Raw genomic sequence first — 19,959 nt, forward strand, 5'->3', positions numbered from 1 at the left:
CAAACCATTTTTATACAAAGTTCAGGGCCATGAAAAAATTCAGTGTTTTACCTTTTGCAATTTGCATATTGCATATTTTTTGGCGGGGGATGGGGCATGAAAATATTTTTTAAACTCAATTTATATTCATCGTCTATCGTCGAATAATAAAATGAATTTGTTTAACGGTGGTACAAAAGGAGAAACGTTTAATGCATTTCTATCATCGCATAGGCGTATCATCATTTTAGGTAGTCTACAAATAAATTCATGATGTGAATTTCAGCATGGGAAATAATTACTGTCGTCACAAACAGTAAGTAGTAAATATTTACTATAAACACTTTCAAATTCTGTTTTTTGTGGAGGGAAATAATCATCAAAAGGACAGACAACTAATGTTGAATAGAAGCCACTTAGTTCTTGTGTGACAATAGTGCGTAGCTGCTATAGTAAAATAGTTAGTTTAGTTCTCTTTTACCAACTGTCAATGACATGTCAACTACTAGTATCTTTGCAAATAACACATGTCGTGAATATTCTGTTAGGCAAACAGAAATCTGATACAAACGTAAAAACATATGTCATCTATGTTTACACATATTTGGATTTCGTTGATGATAATTTGCTGATAATGTCGTATTTCTAGCTAAAATAGTGAACATTAGAATCCCTAAAGAAGACAATTTTCCATTTTATCAGCAAAAATCAAAGTCAGCTGTGCCTCAAATGTTATTTTCTCTTTGAAATTCTAAATTCAGCTCAGTCTGGGATGTTTTATTGAAAAAAAAAACTACTTGATTTGTGTTCTGTATCCTTACTTTTCACATTTGTCTTTAAAGAGATTTCTGCGATATACAACTTCCTTATCACACAAGCAACCGAACAAAAATATTTTAACACAAGTCATATAACAAAACATTTTTTCCAACATAACTGTTTATCAACATTTTTAAATTTAAAGATTGTTTTCCTGCAATCAATGAACAAATTTAACATGGCTGACATAGTAAATAAAGTTGTTAACATAGCTGTCACGGCAAAAAAAGATTAATGCTGCAAAAAGGAAGCGTTAAAATAAATCTTTATTCGTATTTTACTTACAGTTTGCCATTATAACGAGCGTGTGTGGATTAGTTTTATCCCACAACGTTACCTTTTGCCCTATAAAACGAAAACATTGAAGGAAGTGAAACTTCTTGCATCACTAAAACAGAAATAGTTTTCATGTTTATTATTTACTCGTATAGCATTATCAGTCACATTTGACAGATATGCTGAAATATTGGAATGTCTATAAGAAATAAGTATTAACGTCATGCACATGGTTTACGGGGAAAAGTAGCAAGAAAATCATAGAGTTACAGAAGATGCATAAATATTTATACCATAGTCGAAATTTAAACAGAAAGCCTTTTTAAATAAGAAACTATTTTGACAAAAATTGATATCCACTAAACATATTTTACAGAAAAAGCGCTCTTACACATTTCCTAACTATTATTTGACAAACATGTTTGTTTTGTTATAATTTATAATACAAAAAGAGCATGGTGATCAGCATGTGCCCGAGAAGTTAACGCGTTTGAACAAAATACTTTAAGCCTATTTCTTAGTACTGGGTGGTTTAAGTCGAGAGTGTTAACTTAATGTTCCTACAGTATCGAACAAAATCTAATTTTGTATAAACCAAGTACGCTTCCTGTAGGTCGTAAAATTGTTGATTCAAAATAAGAAATACTTGGTTTTCATTTTTATACTATCAGTATTATAATGTCAGATATGAACAGACTGCCCTACACTAGGTACCAGGTAATTAACATGTCAGTTTTGATTGAACCCACCTAGATATTATCAAGGAAAAAAGCAAAAAATAAGAAGTAAAATCAGAAGAATGAAGCTAACAGTTCCATTCTTATCACATCATGTGGTAAGAGAGTTATTGTGTGTTCCCGTCAAAACAAACTGTTCTTATTGTTTCTCTTGTCTGAGAAATTTTTTTTTGAGAGTTACTCAAGAATTTATGTAAAGAATGCCAATCTAATATATAAAAAGCAAATAACGCTTTTTTATTATTTCATATTATAAAAGTCTTTTTCGACGATAAACTTTTGATAGTTTGAATTATTCAATTAAAAAGTAAGGTTTTAAATCAATAACTTTATATTTCCGTTTATCGTTATATTAATGAATGCTGTTGTCTTTAACAATTTAAAGGTTTTTGTTTGCTGTTGTTGTTGTTTGTTGCTGTTTTAGTAAAGTTTGAAATTAGTACTTTAAATATCCGCTTATGTAGATAATTGAAAGTTTTTGAAATATCTGAATCGTTTGATCTTGCAATTTTTCCAAAATAATAAAAGATGGTCTATAATGCTCGTATAGGTTGATAACTGTTTCATTTGCGAAGGCAAATTAATATTTATCTGAAGATAAACGAAAAGACGATAGTCGTACAGTCTGGTCGGATATCTATTCGATTTACTGGTGATGTAAAACATATGCTGCCTTAAAATTATCTCTGTTCATTCCTTTCAAAATAAAGAAAACTGATTACCAGGAAATGAAGTAATTCTTTCCGATTAACACATATACCGAGAGCTAGAAACTTTCAAATAAAATCTGCATCGTGCAAGAATTGTTGACATAACTTTAAAACGTTTAGTCATGTGGTTCTCTTAGTTGAAAGATGAAAGTTTAAACATGTTTTAGCAAAATGATTGTAATATGAAAGGCTAAAATATATAATATTTTAAAAAAAAATAAATTATAAGTCAAGAATATTCTTTTCACAATTACAAACTAAAGATTAATGGCTTGAAGTGCATTGAAGCACATGTTTGTTAAAACTTAGGATTCTGATAAACGTTACGTTCATATGTGCGTGTTTTGCTCATATATTGTTTAGTTATTAATAAAATGTTTTAAACAATAAGAGCAACCTCTCCTAAATATGTCGGCCTTAAATTTGTATAACTGAAATATTTTCATGGAGATATTTATCTTGCTATTGCAATATATTTCATGCTAAATAAAAATCAGAACCCTTTACATAGAAGAAAAATCAGTTTCCCATTAAAAAAAATTGTAATGAAACAATTTGCTTTACCGGTAAAAATTACCACTAAATTGGGCACTTTTTTTACATATTGAATGCTTCCACGTTTTGCAGAATATAATAAATGCCAAAGCATAAGTAGATATATTGACAGGTTAAAACATACGAAAACAGCGTTATTCCACTTTGATACCTAGCTAAAAAATTGTTTTGAAACTTTTCCTATAAAAATAAATAATGTTTGTACCAGCACCTTATATTCTATAATTACATTTGAATATAGATAAAACCAATATATAAAAAGAATAAAAAATTTCAAATGAAAATTAAAATAAAACCTGCGAGAAATTTAAGATAATGTACCAAAGCATCTGCACCATCTGCGTGTGTTGTAATTACCCATCCAGGTTCGTGATTTCAAAAATGAAAATGAATAGTAACTATCATAGCAGCATTCTGCATTAAAAATTTACATAGAAACATTTTGGATTGCGACAAAGGCAGATGCAAGGATTCTTTTCAACAATAGAATTGTTATGTTGTTCTGAATGCTATAAAAGAATGAATTCTATAAGGCATTTTTCTTATAGTTCGTGCACGAATGTATTGGGTATTTATCTGCTTTAGCCGGTACTAGGGGTATGAGAGATGTTGCACGTTTACAGTACAGACTATAAAATTAAGTCGCTCCTTTTGTTGAATATTGTTGTAAGGAAGCTTGATCCTGGCAATATTTGTATTTCCTATCAAAGTTTTGAAATCATATTAAATTTAGTTATCTTATCTCTTACTGGGTGCGCTTGTCATAACCCAAAAAGAAAAATTTAAGTCTAAGTATGTTATAATATTCAACCTAATTTATATAACTTGGTGTAGGTTTTTCCTAACTCATCATTTGGCTTAACCTGAATGTATATGTGTTCGTTTGCCGTAAAAATATAACTGATTATCTCAAAATAACATTGAAACAATAAATTGTAACAGTTGCAAGATATTTCAAACATATAAATAATCTTTATTTCAACCTTGTCAATAAAACAACTGCGTTTCTTTGTTTTTCTTATTAGCACGTTTTTTTCTCTCCTTATTTTCGTCTATCAATCTCAAATTGACGGTAACTGTGGATGTTCATTCGCTCAATTAACATATAGAGGATATTTGTTTGTTTGTGTGTAAGATGAAATTTAATTTCATCGAGTGAGCTTTAAAAACAGTATTCTCACGAGTGGTGTAGCCACGAGTGAGAATACTGTTTTTAAAGTTCACGAGAAATATTAAAATCTGTTTTCCCCATTGAGAGCCCTATTTAGTCGAAATTTCTCATTAAAAACAAAAAGTCTTGAGCTGAAAAATAAGTCCGCAAATCAACGTTAAATGACGATGATATTTATTCATTTATAAAAAAATATGAATGATCGCTTGTTTTAATAATAAAAACAAACAATTCTTGTATGAGAAAAAGTCCAACGTCCATCCATATTTCTGTTACTTACTGCGAATTCATATTAGACCTTGCTTGCAAAATCTAAGCGGCAGCCATCTTTTAAAGTAGTGTATTTCATGGGAGGAAAATAATTGTGTAAGATTCAGAGGGATATAATTTGCATTTGTTAGTCATACACCTTTTTAAAAGAAAGAAAACTTATTTGAAGATTGCAACAGACAAAAAATAAGTGTTGACAGATGTGAAAACATTCAAAAAAGGAGCTAGGAATATGGAAAACTTGGAAACTTGCTCAGGAACACATGGTTTTTCTACTTATTTTTCGAGTGATGGCTGTCATTGCTTTTCAATTTTTCATAAAGCATACGGCAGTTATTGCTCGTAGGATACTTTAATATGCCCAAATGTCATCAAGACCAGTTTTGCATGGGGAAGGAATGTATTTTTCAGACCGTAAAAATGAAACAAAAAATAGAGACGAAATTTTGTGTTTGGAATTTGAATGAATAGAAGTCAGTTTTCTTCTTTTTATTACTTTTGACATTTAAGTTATTTATCAATTTCAGCTTTCCTTTTTCTTTACACAGCCTGACATTGTCAGAATTATCAGCAAAAATAAAATTGAGGTATCACATGGGGAAAATCCTAAAAAGTAGTTTCGTCATTGAAAAGTGTGAAATTATATTTTGATAATTTTCACTGTGAAATTATCAAATATAATTTTCACGAATAAATCAGTAATCCACTGAAAAGCATAAAATGAAATGGTGTTGTCCTGCTCTGAATTTTGAATCATTGTTAATGTTAAAAAATACTTGAATGTAACATGCTTTAGTAGAGGTGTTTGGTGAGATTGCATAAGCATGCATACTTACTTTGCTTAATGATGCTAGGACAGACAAGTAATTACTCATTAATTTGAAAATAAATTTATTTAATAATCTTGTCATTTGACAAGATCTGTATTTTTTACAAATCAATATTCATTTTAAAAAGGCAAAGTAGTTATATACGCATTATTGCATCGAGTGTAACATTTATTTTACACTAATCATTCATCAAAAACAGTTTTACTGCAGAAAAGTAATAGTTCGTTGACTTTTATATAATATTTTTGCATTACCTGTATTTTTCAATCTTGAATTATAGAAGACTCCTTGTAGGTTCAGAAGAATATTTTCATCATATCGCATATCTAATGTGCATTCAGAATAACAACCAAAACGACAAAGTCATTTATTTAAACTATCGAAGCTCTTCAAATAAGTTAAAACCGAACTACAAGATAATAATAGTCATACACATCACATTGACATAAACTTTAAATATGGATCATATGAAACTGCTGTCTATTTCAATTGTTTAAGGATCATGATAATAATAAGTTTTTTCCATTGAAACATAATTAAGATGTGTGTTTCATTTTTATCGACGTCAAAAAATTTCAACAAGGGATGCGTTAATGGACTCGCCCAATCGCCATGTTTGTCGGGTTACTTATCCGTACAACTAAAAATACCATTATCAATTTACGAACTCAGTACAAGTATGTAGACTTATGAATGATAAACATAGCAAATTGCAATATTTTTTGCTACATGTCATTTCTAATAATATAATGCAGTCTAAATAAGAGTATATTTTGTTCCTTTCCAAAACTTGCACTTAAATAAATGTTTTCATCCGGGCGAGATTGATATGAGAGTTTTTATTGCGTCACACCTATAAGATAGCAGGTCAGTTATAGTCCGTTTAAAAAAGAATTATCAAAGCAGTCGACGGAGTAAACATGTAAACGTAAATTCCATATTTCGCAGACATCAGTTTTAATGTTGTTAATTTATTTTTTTCCCGATTGATGCACTAATTAAGCTCCCGATTGATGTACTAATTAAGCAAATTGTATTACGCGTACAGTCCTTGTGGCAGTCATCTCACAGATTCTGACAAAGAAAGAAAATATATCAGAATCTGGCTTAACACGTCAACATATTTTGATAAGAATGGAATGGTAGAGTAAAGCAAGAACTTTTGTTTGCTTTATGTGTTGACCACATACAATAAAGGCATTGGGCACAAAATGAAATTTGTTCTATATTCATGGCTGAACGGCGATTCAAAGCATTTTTGAAAATATTGGAATACATTTATGACAAGTGTTTATTTTCATGGTAAAACAATTATATTTCTTACTTATTTTCATTGTCATTATAATAAAACTACGAATTTTTACAACAATAGGTTCCTAACTCAAGGTATGAAGATCTTGTTAAATACACCTGATAAATGATGCAAGTTACAGTTAAAAGAAATGAAACGATTTTAGCATATTGAAGAATGTTGCAGGTGCTATGTGCAATCATTGTTCCAGTTAATACGACAGAGTTCGACAAATTACACAGAAGTTGTTCAGCAATGAGTGTGTTTATACGGGGCTGAAAAAGTAATTATAGGTATTATATTAGATATTGCGATAATTTATTTTACCACTGCAAGTGTTAACAAACACATACATTTTAATCTTCTATCAATGTTGAAGTATTATGCTTTATCTGCTGTCAATTTAGTATGTGTATTTAGTTTATGCAGCAACTAATTCAGTGTACACTATTTGTACGTAAAAATACTTTATTTTTTTTATTTCGAAATATTCATTGTGTCCGAAGAGACCATTACCTGCAAGCGTTGTCTCTTAATCCGCATGGATTGGTACTAGAATGGGGTATTTCATCAAAAGATAAATATGAGAAAGTGGTGTTAAACATAAAAGCCTATCAGAGCACTGGTTGCCACCTTTGTTGTTATGTTTAATTTAAAAAGATATAAACCCTTACCGTAACAAAAACTGGCTTTACATCATATTCTTCCAAATGACATACATTTAGTTGAACTTAAATATGTTTATCGTTCTGTAAAGGATCAAACATGTAGTGATTTTATTAGGAGGAGAATAGAGTAGTTATTTATTTTTTCTGACTTGAGTAACCCATCTATGTTGGTTTTATCAAGCTCACGTAAATGATTGTTTATGTAGAAATCGCAAAGTAATGGGGAAAATACGAATATAACAGCACCGGAAAAAAATAGGAAATTATAGCATATTTAAGCATATATTTCTTGCATATTTCTGCATTTCCGCGAAGTGCATTGCTTGCAAAATCAACGCATTCAAATGCAGACAATTGCACAATGACAGATTGAATGGTACTATTGTCATATTTTCTAGGAACTATTTGCCACAACTGTCAAAAACGATTTCCTCACTTTTTATCAATAAGTAATATGTATATATATTTATAAGTCTGATAACTGTTTGTTATATTGGTATCATTATATCTTATTCAAAAAATCTTATTAAAGTAAAAATTCAATGTCTCATCTATTTAACCGTAAAATATTATTTTATAAATTATCACCATTGGTCCAGCATTGTTTTAGTCCGCCTTTAATAACCATAGTTACGCGATACTGCACAACTTATAAAATGTATCGTATGTTGAATTTTTGTACTAAAGTGTGCCTGATAGAAACAAAAATTTGAGGGAACTGGATGTTAAACCCGAAACTATGTAAAAAATTTGTCAGTTTGGAAAATCTCCTAACATTTAAACTTTTAAAATGATAAAAGAAACCCCATACAAAAAATAGTTATTCAAAAAGTTTCCAGGAAGTATGGACTTTTTCAGAAAGTTTGGGCAAATTTTGAATGTGATCTAGGTCGTTTGTGGGATAGAAAATGCCGATCGATGTTGAGGTGCTTGAAACAAGACCTTCCGTGTAAAGACTGGCCGAAATTTTCATAAGGTTTTATTTCACAAAAGTCTGGTTGTATATTATGCATGAATATAGTGTTCGGTATATGAACTTTAATAAATATTACTGATTGACCTAAATCAATCCTCGCATATTATAAAATATGACCATACAATGTATCATTGTATACCGTCCCGCTCCTTTTATATTATTCTCTAAGATTTTTCAGCAACCACAATGAGACCCAACTGTGATAAATTCAAGATTTTTTCTACGTTAAGGTTTTCCTAAACTTCATGTTGTAAAAAAGGTTTTCAACGTTTAATAAGACAATTATCAGGTAAGTTCAAGACTGTCGCTTTAGATTAGACCACAATGTCAGTACAGCAGCAGATAGAAGTCGGATCTTAGCTGAAGTATTAATGCGTAGAACATATGCTTATAGAACAAGTAATTCCATATCCTAGTAATCAATTTCCTTCATTTTGACAAAAGCAAAATGTAGATTAGTTACCGTATGTTTGTTTTGCATAATATATAAATAAGATATTCAACCAGACTTACAGACTATATTGTATTTACCTGCTTACAAAATACACAAACAATTATTAATATTATTTATTTATTTATGTGGATGCAGACATTTCATTTTTATTAGCAATGGGTTTCTGTTTTCTGTCTACTCATCTTTTTCAGTGGAAATTTATTATGCTAAATGCACTTAAACAGGTGAGCAAAATTGTTAAGAACATAACATTTAAGTTATGTTTAGTTCTAAAAGTTGCACAAACCTTAGTCAGTATTTTTTTTTATTTAAAAGTGTGTACCATTCTAAGGTTTCCTAATATGAATTTCAACTGCCTTGAGCTTTTGCTAAATACTTTTAAATAAATCGCACATTTGTAATTCGATAATCGTGACGTTTATATGAATTGTATACCCAGCTGCTGTCACTGTATGCAGTAATTTCATCAATAAAGGACATTTTTTATTAAAGATTCCTAATAGATTTTGTTGCCTGGTGGCTCGGGTAAAATAACCAATCAATATAAGAGTATAAATAAGGGTTTTATATTATTATATTATCTATATCAATATGAATAACGATGCAATTACCTTAAGAAAATTATTAGAACACACAAGAATGTTGACGATGCATGGTGCAATAATTTATGGTGCAAGACTAACAACATTGAAGTTTTTGTTACCTATCATACATCTGTTAGTGTGTGAGAAAGACTGAAAATTAATCAACTGTTTTATACCAGAAGTCTTGTGGCACACTTCTTTTACACGGTGTCATTGAACTTGAATTCAACTTAAAGACAAAAATAGAAAGTTTTGTTTCCGTTAATGTTATGTTCGTTTAATTTTAAGACAGTCAATTGTTAAAAAAGTATGCAAGGATTCTTTGAATAGGTTATACAAGCTGGCAGATCAGCGTCATATATATAAAACTGATATATTTCGGTTTTCAAAAATAAGTTTTCTTCTGACTGCAATCAAAAGCATGAATCATAATATGAAGATAAGCATATACATTTGTAAAATTCACTGTTATTTGTCTAGTCATGGAAAGTACCCAACTTAAACTTATAAAAATTGAGGACACAAGATGAAACTTAAACAGTATGTTTATGTATGTTCATGTCAAAACGTGTCAACTTTGCATAAACATGCGTTTATGTTGCTCTCTTAATATTTCCTTATTTAAAGGGGCCTCCAGCTTTTCTTAAGTTTAAATATGTTATTTGTAGACAAATCGTCAAATCAAAGGTATTAAGGTGGAACCAATGTGCTGGAACAATTTCACGACCTACAGGAAACGTACTCGGTTAATACAAATGTTATGTTTGTTCGATAGTGTGGGAACCGTAAGGGAATGGAAAGACTCTCAAATCAGTTCATTTGACAAACAAGAACTAAGACATTAGTGTAAAGCGTTTCGATCAAACGCGTTAAAATCTCGGCAACCTCGCCATATACTGATTGGCCAATCACAGTGTGTTATTTGTTTAATAAATTTAAAAAAAATAACGCGTATATCAGGAAGGTGTAAGTGCGTTGTTTCCCTCTAAAATATGTTCAGAAGATATTTATGCTTTTATTTTTGTCAAGATGAGTTATATAAAAACATATTTTGTGTTCACATTTCGTCACTAGTATAAGTAGTTATGTATTTTTTTGTAAGTTTACGATCTTCTTGTTCCTTTTCCCGTAAACCCTGCGCATAAAGTTTATGATTATTTCTTATAGACATTCTAGTATGTCAGCAAATCCTTAAAATGTGACAGAAAATGTTTAACGAGTAAATAATAAACATGATCCGCAAGCTATTTCTATTTTAATGATGCAAGAAGTTTAACTTCATTCAATGTTTTGATATCAAAAGAACGTTTTTAAAGGGCAAAAGGTAACTTTGTGGGATAATAAAAATCACACACGCCCGTTGTAATGGCAAACTGCAAGTAAAATACGTATACAGATTATCTTAACGCTTCGTTTTGTTCCTTTTGCAGCATTTGTCTTGAAGTCCCCACGTATACTCACCTTCCCTTTATGGCCCGTTAAATTTTTGATATATCAAGTCCCAGTGGCCTTGACATAAAATGTATGTGGTAGAACTCATCCAGGTGTCTCCGAATATGAAGTTTAATTAACTGTAACAGGCAAATTAGTATTGGAATAGTGACAAATCATATACAAGCCTATATAAATCAAGTACCCCCTTGGGTAGGCCAATGTTACATCATGTTAACTTCCATGATTAATAGCTTGTATAAAATGTATATGTGATGCGGCATTATCCTCCAAAATAGTGCTATTAGTGCTATCTTCACTTGCAGACTGCCGTAAACAACTTGTTTACAACTATTGCATGGAGCACTGTATAATGTTTATAACGTATGCCGACATCAAATTTGAGAAGATTATATCTTAAATTCCAACAAAGGGATATTAAAAGCTATCAGCAATCAATTTGGTAAATAATTTGAGGTTAAGGCAGAATCATTTTTTCACTATGCATGTACACTGATTTTTTTTCTTCAAATTTCCAACATCATAGTAGATATACGTTTAAAACACTATTAAAGAAAAAACCCGATGTTTAAAATCATTCATTTTTCAAAAAGCCAATAAGTGTAGCTCATATATTCACATGTTTTACTTTAAACTTGCCCCCTTCTGCATGTAAGTATTGTGATATAGTTCTGGAATTTCGTGATTCCTATGCTGTTAGTGTTTAGGATTGAATACCGCTTAAGCTGGTGCTAACTAGGAAACGTGAGGAAAGCTGCCATTTCCATTTTATCTTATGAACAGAGTCTGTAATTATAACTTATTTGCATTTTGCTAGCAAGTGAGTGTGAGGGAACTCCCCTTTCCAATTTTTTTCCCATTTATGCACGATAAATCTGTAATATGTTGTTAAGTTCATTGGCTACATTGTAACAATTTTGATAAATCTATATTTTTGTGTGAACCAATTTGTGTTGATAATCACCTTACTTTCATTCTGCTTACTAATTTGTGAATGTTTATAATGAACATTCTAATATTACACTGACATATGCGTGTGTTTAGTACGTCTACTAGCGTATGTATAATTTGGACGGCTTTCTTTGTTACACTGAACAATTATAACAACAATCAGCTTAGTCTAATAATATTTATTCAACGTTTTCATAATTAAAGGGAAGCAATCGAAGTGGTCTTGGTTTTAAATAGTTGTTTTTATCATATCGCTGCTTTCATTTTCATCCATATCCCCTCGTCTCAGTCTGTATCAAAATATACATGTATATAATACAATGTTAAGATATACACTGTTAACAAAATGAAGGATGACAACATTAGCATAATCAGCAATAATTTTTCATTTACCTGAAATTTTGTCTTTTGTTGATTATCATATGAATACTTGTGATAAATGTATTTTAATCATAAAAACAAATAAAAATAGAGTAGATTTTATTAAATATCTAACTAACTGTATCCATAGACTTCCACTTCACAAAAATGCATCCAAGTTTCTTTGTCTCTTAATGTTACTCTGACGTAACGAGCTTCCACAGTGTCAAATGTAAGTGATGTAAACAGACCCATAGCACCTTCCTGATACGCAACCACTGTCCATTCCCCATACACTGTTGCTACTGAAATCTCGACATTCTCTGCTCTATCAACTAAGATAAACGAAAATAAATAAGCTCAACAACACTGGCAACAACGTTATAATAAGAACAGCAAGTTGTTTTTAAACTGAGTAGGTATAATATAGCATTACTGTAAATCTCAAATATTTTGTAACATACAATTATCCCGATCTTAAGATGAAAAAATAAACTTAAAAGAAACGAATTGAATGACATCCCTTAGCCACTTTTGATATACCTAACGATTTATTTTTCAAATTCCAGAATGTGTCATGTCAATGTTTATAGTCTATAGGTAACTATTCTTGACTTCTTGACTTCTTAAATATATCTTCCGAGGGATCACTTTTATAAGATCTTCATAAGCTTTAATTTTAATAATGACTCAATAGTGAACTGTTTATTTTAATATGAAACTACCTCCATAAAGTCACTTACCACAACAGTCAGCCCTGTTGGTGATATTCACTTGAAATATCTCATATACGTCTTGAAGGTCGACTTCCCACCAGGGGCTTGTATTTTGATCAGTATGGAAACAATGGTTTTGATAAATATCACTATTAGCGTCGCCATCATTGCCTTTGTCAGCATCCCAATAATCTATGTCCTGAAAAAGGCTTATCTGTTTGGATGGCTTTCCAAGAGCAAGATTATCAGAAGCTGAAAGAAAAAAGGGGCCACTAAATAATCTTATAGATACTGCCTTATCATGTCTATTGTTAGATATATTCATTTTCTTTTCATATGTATGCAAACTTCCACAAGCCATTAAAGAAATGATATGAATTATTACAGTAGTCTGATATTTAACTCATTTTCTAGCATAACTCATGATTTACCAGATCCATAGATTTCCACTTCGCAGAGATGCAACCACGTTTCTTTGTCCCTCAAGGTAGTTCTAACATAACGAGCTTCCACTGGATCAAATGTAAGGGTTGCAGAAGCACCCATTGGACCTTCCTTGCTCGCTACCACCGTCCATTCACCGTATTCTACTGCTACAGAGATCTCCACATTTTCGGCTCTGTCGGCTAAATTGACAATAAATACGTTACATTAGAAACAAAGGTAAAATGATGACTTAATCATCGGGGATGAATTTGTTTGAAACAACACCTAACTACGAATAAATCGAGCATCTTGTAGATGGCATGGGTAAATTCATAGCTGCCTATACGAAATTAGAAACGTTATAAAAAACACGGAATATATTTTATATGTCGTTATCTGACAACCAAAGTTAAATGGAATAAACAGCGACATACCACAACAGTCCGCCCTATTGGTAATGACGACTTTACTAATGGTATTAACATCCTGCAGATCAACTTCCCACCATGGACTCATATGTTTATCAGTATGGAAACAATGGTTTTGATAAATATCACTATTAGCGTCGCCATCATTGCCTTTGTCAGATTCCCAACTCGTTCCTTTGTTATTCCAAATGCTAATTTGACTTGAAGGCTTTTGAACAGCCAGGTTTTCTAGAACTGGAACAAAAATAACACACAAAAATGTCATGCTTGTAATTTTGACTGTTTAATATGCTAAACTTCATTCGTAGTTATATGAACATTTTTTGTTTATCTTTCTATCATTTCCACAAAGAATTATTTCATACTATGAGTATAAAACAATATGTTTTACTGTTTCTGTCTACAGCCATAATTGTATTCATCTGTATAAATCCATTGTGTATATAGTTACAAATACAGTCTCCTATGAGTATAACTGCAAGCTAATAATAAACGTATCAGACTGTTTAGCAGAGAGTAAATTAATAGCCATGTTACTATAAACAGTAACGAAATCTGGCGTCTTTAAAGTATCGGCCGTTGTGCAATTTAGGCCACCTTCCTTATCATCATTGTCAATAAAGTAAAGGTATCGTTTAAGTACGACATAACTTTAAAAACTTACATATCGGTTAAAATATTACATATCGCTAAAAACTTATTAATGATTATTAACCTGAGAAACATTTACTACTGGGATTGGAATTATAAATAATTTTGATATTTTTTTTTAAAATTATAGCAAAAAGAAAAACGGAAGCCTTATGGAACGCCCAAAACAACAAAATTAAAAAATGCACAGGCTCAGTTTCACTGAAACTGTTTCTGGGCGGCAGTGGTAAACAGTTAATTACAACGACAATTCAATATTTAAACAAGTGATACGTCATGGTCACCATGAAGTCATGTTGTGATAATGAGCGAAACGTTTATGGTAATGTGGTGTATATATTAAAACAGTGAGATTTGTATCTTTTAACTGGTTAAAATCGATAAACGATCAATGCAGAGACTGATTAACAATCTGGAAACAAAGTGATCCCTCGGAAGCATTAATCACAACAAATTTACAAGAGAATTGCAGACTCGGTTTGATTGAGTCTGTACATGAGGGATAACGAATATGTGCAACATCCCTCACGACCCCTAGCACCGACTTGAGCGGTACTCATTTCTCAAAACTTAAAAGTGCTGGCATCCATGATCCAGAAGGACCAAAAAATATAACAACACTGAAGTGAAGTTCATTTTGGTAAACGTTGCCACATAAAGGTTCTGATGTTAGACTGTAGAACAATATGTTATTAAAAATATCATGTGTAAAAAACCAATGTTTATCAAAAGTAATATATTGCCTCGATGAATATATGAATTTTATGAAGTCGTGATTTTCAAAGTAAACTATAAAATCAGTGTAAGGAAATGAATTTACCTTTTTCACAGTTGTATCCACTAAACCCTGGAGCACAATTACATGTGTAGCTATTGATCCCATCAATGCACACGCCGCCGTTCAAACATGGACTATCAGCACAGTCGTCGACAGGTAAACCTTAATAAAGATGACATAAAAATAAATGCAACAAGAAAGTATAGTTTTTTTTCTGAAAAGCTAGGTTAGACCAAGTAAATACTTCGAGAATACACACTTAATAGAAATGTAAATAAAAACCTGTCTGGTTTCGAAATCATTTTTCACTTTAAGGTTATCATACATAGTAACATGTTTAAAAAAAACGCGAAGAAGAGGATCACATAATAAGAAAATATCACAATCATAATATGTTTACTGAAATGTGAATATAAGGATCAACAAAGCAAAGTTATGTACACAGAACGCAGTCCCGGCAGCATTAATAACAAGAATAAAGATCAACAAGGCAAAGGCAACGTTCACAGGACGCCGCCCCCGGACACACCCAAGTAGGACACCCAGAAGGCACAGTCACACAAGACCACAGGAAAAGGGGAGAAAGAGTAGGGCACCATTGGCCAGTTTATATCATTCAAAATAATAACTTACTTAGTCCATAGACATCCACTTCACAAAAATGCAGCCAGGTTTCTATGTCCCTTAATGTAACTCTGACGTAACGAGCTTCCACAGTGTCAAATGTAAGTGATGTAAACAGACCCATAGCACCTTCCTGATACGCTACCACTGTCCATTCCCCAAACTCTGATGCTACAGAAACCTCGACATTCTCTGCTCTGTCGGCTAAAATTAAAATAATATTCCTCAACACAAGTACAAAAAATGTGTGGGCTAAGAGGCTGCACATTATGTTAACAATCATTTTGTTGAAAATATCGGATTGTCTTTGGTATATCTTGAAAGATCAGCTTCAGTTTTTTATATAGACAACTGTTTAATCAACTACTAGTAAGTGATATTTCTAGGCAAGAAAAGTATTTTAATGTAAAGAAATAATCAAAATGAAAAATTTGTATAGGCTCAAAAACATTGTATTGTGTAATCCTTGTAAAACTAGTAAATATAAGCTTCACAATTGTTTAATGACTGCATGCGGTTTGAAATTATAACTTTTCTCTTTTCACTCGAAGTTGTCACCATAAAACATATTGATTTATGTTAAGTAGTATTATCGTTAATATAAAGTGAAAATGTGGAGTTACATACTACAGCAGTCCGCCCTATTGGTGATGTTTACTTGACTTATGTAATAAACATCCTGAAGATCGACTTCCCACCAGGGACTCACATGCTTATCAGTATGGAAACAATGATTGTTATAAATATCACTGTCCGCGTCGCCATCATTGCCTTTGTCAGCATCCCAATAATCTACTTCGCCCCAAATGCTGATCATATTAGACGGCTTATCAAGAGCAAGATTATCAGAAGCTGAAGCAAAAAAGAGGCAACGCTTTTAATGTTACACTTTGAATAAAAGTAAGTCATACATTATAATAAAACTACATGTACTTGTAACCTACATTTTTATTTCTATTCAAATGGTGCATATACTGTAATAGGTGTTGGAGCCATTACACAACATGTCAATTCTTTTGTTAAAACATTCAAAAGTAAAATATGAAAATATGAAGTAAAATCATTCTTGTACATAATGTACAAGAGTTGAGACCTATTCTTGGCATATACATGTTTTTGCATAAATAATAGTTTACCCGATCCATAGACTTCCACTTCACATAAATGAAACCATGTTTCTTTGTCCTTCAACGTAAGTCTAACATAACGAGCTTCAACAGCATCAAATGTAAGGGTTGCGGAAGCACCTAATGGACCTTCCTTGCTGGCTACAACCTTCCATTTACCGTTTTCTACTGCTACAGAGACCTCCATATTCCCCGCCCTGTCGGCTAAAATAACGAGAGTATATTGCATTGAAAACACCGGCAATGAAAACAATACGTGAAAACAATAGCTTTAGACGGTTGCTCTTATACAAAAGTTTTTTTTTTAAAATTTATTTACTTTCGCATTTCTGTTGTCCATACATAGATTCACTTGGTGTTTTTCATTCCTTTCGGAGGAAGTAAATGTACAGCAGTTGTCCAGTTATAGTAGTGACGCTGATAGATTTGACCTTGGTTTGAAGACCACAAGTGTTGTACGTGGTGGAGCTTCGGCACCTGTGACTTGTGGAATACTGGATTAAGCTGGCTTTCTTTAATCATATCACCATCTAGTATATAGACTTTAGAAATTCACGAGATATGCCGAATTGTCAAATTGTAAAGATAAATGCATTACCTTACGTGACATTTAGCAAGTACGTTTATTCTCAATTGACTCATCATTATGTAAATATATATAAAAATATGAATGTCAATAATATACAGAATAAACAGATGAAAACTACTTACCACAGCAGTCCGCCCTATTGGTCATTTTAACCGTGTTAATGCTATAAACATCCAAAAGATCGACTTCCCACCACGGGCTCATGTGTTTTTGCGTATGGAAACAATGGTCCTGATATATGTTACTATTTGCGTCGCCATCATTGCCCAAGTTAGATGGCCATCTCCTTTTGTTATTCCAAATACTTATTTGATTTGACGGCTTATTAACGGAAAGGTTAACGACGTCTGAAGCAAAAATGTAATTTATGACATCACTTTTTACATGTGCTTGTATTGTGAGCAAATAGCTCTTACTTTCTAAATCTGAATAAATAAAATCTTTAATTGCTTTAAATAATGTAAAACAACTTATTAAAGCTCAAAACGTTATTTAGTGTAAAAGCTGAATTTACCTGACTCCTGTGATTCTACTGTTGCGAAACCAACCAACAGCAACAAACATATCTGAAATATCAGACATATATATAGTATTATTATAAAAAATGAATATTTAATAACTTTGTTACGGTTGTTTTATAGATAATTAACTTGTACTCTTTAGCGATACTGTTGGCATTTTAAAAATGAATTATAGCATTAATTCTGTAGAAAAGGATAAGTAAGAAATATTATTTCAGGATTTGTCTTCGCTAAATGTTGCACTCAATATTTTTAAATTCTATTAAACATACAATGAAGTTATGATTGTCATTTAATACATGTAAAGGATAAATAAATTAAACGTCATACCGAGATAGGAAATATTAATATCCTCATGCTTTACGGATTGGCAATTTTCCAGAAGGCAAGAGCGTAATCAAAGAGTATGCGCTACTGAAATTAAGGAAAAATATGATTATTCAACGGCAACACCAAATGGTTAAATATGACTTAGTTGTATATATGGTGCTTCTTATTTCTTTATTCATACTGTATATATATTATGTAGAATTAATCAATGATATATACTTGGTTAATAACTTTGAAGCATAATTATCATCATGCATCCCTTGAGATAACTTCATATGCACGTGTACTGACATTTAATTTTTTAAAGCTGATATGGTACAAAAAATGTATGGCTACTTGATAACAAAAATTACGATATGTTATAAATCAACGTTAAGAAGAAAGTAAAAGCTTCATGACACAGACTTATTTGACCATTTGTCGATATGATCAAAATGTTTAAGTACCCAGTGTCCACGTAATGATTCCTATATTTGTTTTTGATCCGTGAATAGATTATAAAATTTGGTTTTCAATTTGACAATAAATGATTATGATTATGATATAAGTGAATTTCCGTGCGTTAAAAGAGCTTCACTGGGTTCCAAAAAAAGTAATAAAAAAACCCCTCAAAATTTGAATTTCTTACAGAGATCAATTTGGGCACTTAAAAGATGATAAATATGCTCAGATATAATTGAAATGCATATTTTTGCGCAATTCTAATCCGATCTGAGTGAAAAGTTTTGCAATGAATTTCAATTTTCAGTCATTTGTCACAATTACAATAGTTATTCTGTAAAAACGGAGTGAGCAAATGATCTAAAATTTTACACACGTTATTGATATAGACCTACATTAAATTGAATGTTAATCACGAAAACTTATTTCCAGTCACGTCATGTCAAAAACTCAGTGGAGTTCCTTTAATGACGAATCATTTACGAAAACGCGAACAGTAAAAGCCCCAACGTATCCATGTTCCAGTAAACATGTACATGTATAACTAAAACTCTAAGAAATGAATAGACATATCATAAAGTAAATGAGTGAGTTTATAAATATAACCATATTAAATCAAAGTGATGTTCGATAAAATCATACTAGCACAATTGAAAACCATATCGTTTCTACAAATATATTTCTATGGCTACATGATTAATGCCATCATTGATAGTTATTTTGATAAACTTGTTAATCCGACATCTGTACTAAAGTATACTTGTCAGTCAACATACGAGAACCGTGAACATATTTTAATAATTGTCCAAGAATATGGTCCAAGAAATGTAATTTCAGTTGAACAGTTCTATTTTATAAATACTGGCATAAGTCAATGCATTTTACATATGTATTTTGCATAATTATATTGTGTCAATTATTAATCCCAAAATGTCATGACGCCCAACTACTAAGATATGGGTACCAAACGGAAGACGCACGAACACATATGCCGTATTAGTAATGTTTCTTTGACAAAAAATGAAGAAAAAACAGTGATTCAATTCACATTTAGAGAGCACGAAAATATCCAAGTAAGTGATAACTTAAAGTACGTTAATAAAATATAACAAATAAAGTTAATGTTAAAGAAGAAAAGTAAAAATTAAATAATAATATTCTGTACTCACATGTTTCACTGATTGGACTTCTAAGTCGTAATTTCCTGTATTCTGTAGCATATTCGGTGCTGAATTTATACTGTTT

At 31.4% G+C, this 19,959-nt stretch overlaps 1 protein-coding gene across 1 annotated transcript; it reads right to left on the reverse strand.

The window, feature by feature from the left end:
* Positions 1-11,889: 11,889 nt before the first annotated feature.
* LOC132750510 (uncharacterized) lies at positions 11,890-19,910 on the reverse strand. Its single transcript, XM_060740507.1, has 11 exons — positions 19,884-19,910; positions 18,274-18,357; positions 17,937-17,988; positions 17,545-17,769; positions 16,843-17,037; positions 16,334-16,558; positions 15,716-15,910; positions 15,125-15,244; positions 12,827-13,051; positions 12,224-12,418; positions 11,890-12,013 (listed from the first exon to the last, which is right to left on the reverse strand). Exons 2-11 carry the CDS (start codon positions 18,298-18,300, stop codon positions 12,009-12,011), a joined length of 1,464 nt encoding a protein of 487 aa, XP_060596490.1. The 5' UTR covers positions 18,301-18,357; positions 19,884-19,910; the 3' UTR covers positions 11,890-12,008.
* Between the last annotated feature and the right edge of the window lie 49 nt (positions 19,911-19,959).

This window comes from Ruditapes philippinarum, unplaced genomic scaffold (genome assembly GCF_026571515.1).
Source record: "Ruditapes philippinarum isolate M1 unplaced genomic scaffold, ASM2657151v2 ctg5948_1_1_1_1, whole genome shotgun sequence".
In the NCBI taxonomy this organism is placed as follows: domain Eukaryota; kingdom Metazoa; phylum Mollusca; class Bivalvia; order Venerida; family Veneridae; genus Ruditapes; species Ruditapes philippinarum.

Bases quoted from the DNA above. Each gene is read 5' to 3' on its own strand.
- LOC132750510 (XM_060740507.1), bottom strand. From the start codon at position 18,300: ATGAGGATATTAATATTTCCTATCTCG. The intron at 16,559-16,842 runs GTAAACTATTAT...TTTTTGCTTCAG, and splicing joins AGTGGAAGTCTATGGATCGG to CTTCTGATAATCTTGCTCTT. The intron at 15,245-15,715 runs GTAAGTTATTAT...ATCTTTATTAAG, and splicing joins AGTGGATGTCTATGGACTAA to GTTTACCTGTCGACGACTGT.